Source organism: Homarus americanus, unplaced genomic scaffold (genome assembly GCF_018991925.1).
Source record: "Homarus americanus isolate GMGI-L3 unplaced genomic scaffold, GMGI_Hamer_2.0 scaffold59495, whole genome shotgun sequence".
NCBI lineage: Eukaryota > Metazoa > Arthropoda > Malacostraca > Decapoda > Nephropidae > Homarus > Homarus americanus.
This window is the reverse complement of record NW_024732415.1, coordinates 5,305,876-5,311,411: the sequence shown is the minus strand read 5'-3', so window position 1 is coordinate 5,311,411 and position 5,536 is coordinate 5,305,876. Positions and strand designations below refer to the sequence as shown.

Below are 5,536 nucleotides of genomic sequence, written 5' to 3'. Positions count from 1 at the left end.
ACCTCCATTATGCATTTTCCGATGATCCGCCTCAGTACTTCCCCCACCCCTATAGGCCTACATCCTGGGTTCTTATCCAGGGGAATGAGGCGGCAGGCCGTCAAAGCATGGAGGTGATGGCAGCACGAGGAAGCCAGCTCTCTTGCAAGGACGGCAATGGCAGTGCAGAGATCATTTGCTACGGGGCCAAACTGGTTAGTGCTGAGGATGACTCTCCAACCGTTTGCATCCAAACCTGAAGGGCCAGCACCTTCTCGAGTCTTCAGTGCCTTTTTGCACACCATCCCTCCTGTTATTTTCTCGAACTGGACAGCATTTGGTGGGATATAGTCACCTTGGAACCTGATGCCTTCGTCTTCACTTGCAGGGGATATTTTTCTTTCAGTTGTTTTAATGTCTCTCTGTTTATTGGCAGAACCTCACCGGAGGATTCCTCATTGAGAGATCTTCCCGCCAGAGACACTTTCCCCACACGCATTTTGTTTCCAAACTTTCTTGCAACGTCATCGGTGTTTTGCTTTCCATCACCTGTAAATTTTAGTCTCTCCTGCAGTGTTCTCGCTTCACATAGGAGATCATCAAGGGCCCCAGTCTGCCACATTGTCAATCTTCTCTTCATTGCTGCCGCATTGTCTTTGTGCTTAGTCTTTGTGTGTATCCTCTAGATTTTTACTACTACACTCTATTACCAATCCAGACTGAGCTACATACTACCATAACTCTAGAAGGACACCTATGCTACCAAAACTCCAGACTGAGCCAGACATACTTACTACAAGGCCTCATGAGGAAATTCCCTCACTACCAGTCTAGACCGAGTGGGTTAGCCTGACACAGGATGTAATAAAGGTCAGGGTCTGATTTATCGTCGAAGTTTTGATCTTCTAGGCGGTAGACAGCTGCATAATCCCTCTCAGTCACAACGGTTGCCAGCTGTGTCACGGTGCCATCCCCGTACAGAGTTCCATCTCCCCACTGCAGAGGTGTTGCAAGTACCCCAGGCTTCTCCAGGTCCACCCACACTGGCCAGCCTGTCAGGAGAGAGAGAGAGAGAGAGAGAGAGAGAGAGAGAGAGAGAGAGAGAGAGAGAGAGAGAGAGAGAGAGAGAGAGAGAGAGAGAGAGAGAGAGAGAGAGAGAGAGAGAGAGATGTGTTTTTGGTTATTTTAACGATGCAACTTTTTCTAGAATCATCTTAAGATTAGGAAGCCTTAGCTAATTTTATCTTCAGATTTCTTAACTACCCTCATGCTGACCTAAACTAATTCAACTTAATCTAACCTAACTCACTAATCTAATCTAACATGAACTGACCTAACATTAGTTAATCTAACCCATGGGTTCTCAACCAGGGGGGAATTTCCCCCCTCAGGTTTTCAGGGGGGAACTGATACTAATATGGAAAAAATAAAGGATTTTCAGTATTATATGCATATTATTTGGAATGCACTTTTTGAGGCAGACAATCTTGGAAAGGAGGGGGGAATGACATTCTGACATATGGTGAAAGGGGTGCATGGGGCAAACAAGGTTGAGAACCACTGATCTAACCTAACTCACTAATCTCATCTAACATGAACTAACCTAACATTAGTTAAGCTAACCTAACCAAACGAAACCTAAGCTAACCTAACTCACTAATCTCATCTAACATGAACTAACCTAACATAAGTTAATCTAACCTAATCAAACGAAACCTAAGCTAACCTAACTTAACCAACTAACCCCTCAATGTAGCATTAGGGTGTTTAAGCCTCAGGTAAAATAAGCTGAGGTGGCGAATCTTTATGCGGTTCCCTGTTTTCCCTTTAAATACAACCCATTGTCATTACCATCCTCCTAGAACCACATCAAGGGGTACCTCGCCCCTTATGTCAGGACAGGTGACGGGACGACCAGAGATACGTGAGCAGTAATAACACACTGACGGTCGACGGGTTATGCTGGACGAACAGAGATGCTAAGTAACATACAATGTGGCTGAGGCCTTGAAGACGTGACTTTAGGTTATCATGTTTATGTTACGACCCAGCCATTGTGTTGCCCAGGTCTTCTGACGGTACACCTCTCACCCAACAAATAATGACTATCTATCTATCTTGTTGAATGAGTTTACACAAGAGCCAATATAGCAACAATAACAGAGGGTCATATTGCATGGCGTCGAGCAAAAAGCGTTCACACGACCCCCAAGACATGCTGTTAGCATTCAACATGGCGGTGACTGTTTCAAACTGGCGAGCAGTCTTGATGGTGGCGAGGCGGTGCCCAGGTATCTTGGCGCACAGTTCCTTCCCGTGGGTAAATGTTCTTTGATGGTTCGTCACCAGATACAGGTAGTTGTCCTTCATGATCCCGTAGAAGTTGTTTGGCACCGAAGCTGTTTAGAGACAATTTACTGTTTACTGAGTCACAACCTGACAATATATTATTTTATTATATGAAACTTGTTCCAGGACCCGACACTGACCCCCACAACACGGGCTTCTCTACAACACTGATAAACACACAATAATTAACATTAGTATTACGAGAAAGATTCACCAACAGCTGACCTTCCCAGAAGTAGTAGGTGGCGTCCGGGGTGTCGGTGAGGGTGTGGTTGATGGGTCCCTTCTCAGACAAGTGGCACTGTACCGTGTTGGCACTTGTATCTGGCACCGCTGCTACCGCCACACACCGCTTGGCAGACCAACACGCCAGGCGACACGTACCTACACGGCCGATAAAACCTTCGTCAGTGTAATGAATACGTTTATAGATATATCATAGATGGTCTCTGAGCCTCAGTGTAAGTTGAGGGTTGAACTGAAGGTTAAGTACTTATCTACTTAACATATGTGAAGAAACACACCACAGGTAAAAGTATCTTTTATAAGTAATGTTCACAAATTACGCGGCTGATAATGATGATGTATTTTACACCAAAACAATCACAAAACTCATCACAAATTCTCTAATTATTATTTAAAGAGAAAGGTGATTGCAAGTCTTTAATTATCATAGAGAAAAAGTACAATTATAAGTTGCAATAACTTAAATTATTCATAATAAATTACCTGTAAATAAGAACAAAATATTTATTAGACAAAACCATTACCTGAGCTGTGAGGTGCAGTGATCACCAGCTAACTCTCTCAGGTTGTAATCTTGGGCAGGATTATGGGGGAGCTAAATAGTTACGTGGCTTTATTTGTTATTATTATCAAAATAATTCATTAATTCCTACATTAAATTAAATAATACAAAAAATGGAGAAGATTAAAATGTTACTGAAACTCTTTTGAAACAACGTGACGATGACGTAACTCACATGCGTTATCTAAGGTGTAGACGCCGTAAAAGTCACCAGCAGACAGAGCCTTCCCCGGTACCACCATAAAGTTACCGAATTTAGTACTGGTGGTGCACCGGCCATGGCCATTGCGGCCATCACTACCAACAGAACCATCACCATCCACACCACCACCATCACAATGTCTCTCCCTGCCATCATGGTACTGTGGTTCCTCCCTGGAAATGGTGACGTGTTGCTTCAGAGGGATTTCAACTTCAGAAATATTGACTAGGAAAACATTGTAGGTAACTTTGAATATGAAGACTTCCTAGACGCAGTACAGGGCAATTTTTTGAAACAACTAATTACAGAACCTACTAGAGGTGACAATATATTAGACCTAGTATTAACAAATAAAGAAAATATTATCAGAGATATCACAGTAGGGGAAGAACTAGGTAACAGTGATCACAGAGAAATCAGGTTCACCCTAAATTGGGAAACGAAAAATAATGACAATATGGTCAGAGTCCCAAACTTTCGGTTGGCGGATTATCAGGGGTTAAGAAGGTACCTAGGTGAGGTCACCTGGGAACAGTCACGTCAGTCCCCAGTAGGAAGGGGTGAGGTCATAGATGACACAACAATTGATCATGACTATAATATATTCACTAGTATACTACATAAAGCACAAGAACGAAATATACCATACAGAAAAATTAGGTCAAATAAGAATGAGGCCAAGGTGGATGACCAAAAAATTTAAACATGACTTAAAACAGGAATTTATAAGAAATTAGAGGGAGCGGAGGAGCAGCTCAGATATAGGTATAATGAACAATCTGGGAATGTTAAAAAAAATGTAAGGAAGGCAAAGAGGGACTAAGAAGTCAGGATAGCAAGAGAATCCAAGGCGAATCCCAAGGAATTTTTCCATGTATATAGGACAAAGGTCAAGGACAAAGTGGGACCTTTAAAGTCAGAGAGAGGGGAAGTGTAAGGGCGGAGACGATCTCCCTGCTCATTACCGCTGCTAACTCTCTCGTTTGCTGGTGCGGACAACACTTAGGGCGGTTGGACAGAGGTGAGAATGGCAGCTGCTACCCGTGTCACAGGCAGATTCACCCCAGCCGCCATACAGTCACTATCTAGCTACCCCGCTGTTCGTCATATTCTGGCTGTGCTCTCATCATAGGTCCTGGACTCGTGGGCTGTGTCCCCAGACCTTCACTTATCGACTGTCAATTCTCTGGTCACCTACCACTACCACATACCACGACCGTCAGTTCATCTCATTCCGTCTGTGTCCCGGTGTTCTCCTGCCATTTCAAGACGTCGCTGAGTGTGGAGTTGAATTGACGCTTCCCTACCCTGAGTGTGGATCACCCTGTTCCAGAACCTTCCCCCAGGGCCACTGCCGTAGGAAATATCTGTTCATTGTTTTAGTCTATGGTTGTTTGATTCCATTAATTGCTGACTCCCCTTTATTGTTCGATTCTATCAATTGTTGACTCCAATTAATTGTTTGAATCCATTAATTGCTGACTCCCATTAATTGTTTGATTCCTTTAATTGTTTGCTTCCCTTAATTGATTAACTCCATTAACTATTGGCGGCATTAATTGTTTGACTCCCGTAATTATTTGATGTTTGTTGAGTGGTGTCAGAGATTTGTGTTATATATTTTTTATAGTAAAGAGATGTCAATCTCAAACGGTTGTTTGCTTTTCCTCAGAAAACCATGGTCCTTGACTTTCCTTTATTAAGAACCTGATTAGTCTGGTAAGGGATTTCAATCCCTTATTCCCAGGCCTTTACAGGAAGTGATCGATGATAGTGAGAAAATAAGCAAAGCATTAAACAGCCACTTCTTATCAGTTTTCACAGAAGAAATTCACGAGGAAATTCCAGAGGTGGAACTGATATTTAGGGTAAATGAAGAAGAGAAATTAAAGAATATTACTATTAGAAAAGAAGATGTTCTAAAGAAGATAAATAAATTAAAGAAGACAAAATCCCCAGGGGCAGATGAAGTTTTCCCTCGAGTTTTGAAAGAGTGAGGAATAGATTAGCGGACCCCTCGTAAATTTATTAACAAAATCATTAGACACGGGAGTTGTGCCAGACTTGTGGAATCAGGCAAATGTAGTAAACATAATCAAAAAGGGAGACAGAGCATCAGCGTCAAATTACCGGCTCAACATGGGTTTACAAAGGGAAAATCTTGTATACGAAATCTGCTAACGTTTTTTAGGAAAGTC

At 42.6% G+C, this 5,536-nt stretch overlaps 1 protein-coding gene across 1 annotated transcript; it reads right to left on the bottom strand.

Moving 5' to 3' along the window:
* Positions 1-589: 589 nt before the first annotated feature.
* LOC121868515 lies at positions 590-3,387 on the bottom strand. The gene is made up of 4 exons (XM_042369181.1): positions 3,312-3,387; positions 2,554-2,712; positions 2,199-2,378; positions 590-1,031 (listed from the first exon to the last, which is right to left on the bottom strand). The coding sequence occupies exons 1-4, from the start codon at positions 3,376-3,378 to the stop codon at positions 802-804; spliced, it is 636 nt and encodes a 211-aa protein (XP_042225115.1). The 5' UTR covers positions 3,379-3,387; the 3' UTR covers positions 590-801.
* Positions 3,388-5,536: the final 2,149 nt, after the last annotated feature.

Excerpts from the sequence above, each read along its gene's own strand:
- LOC121868515 (XM_042369181.1), bottom strand. The coding sequence starts at position 3,378 with ATGGTGGTACCGGGGAAGGCTCTGTCTGCTGGTGACTTTTACGGCGTC. Across the intron at positions 2,713-3,311 it reads CTACACCTTAGATAACGCAT|GTACGTGTCGCCTGGCGTGT; the intron begins GTGAGTTACGTC and ends TCGGCCGTGTAG. Across the intron at positions 1,032-2,198 it reads CGCCATGTTGAATGCTAACA|GCTGGCCAGTGTGGGTGGAC; the intron begins GCATGTCTTGGG and ends CTCTCCTGACAG.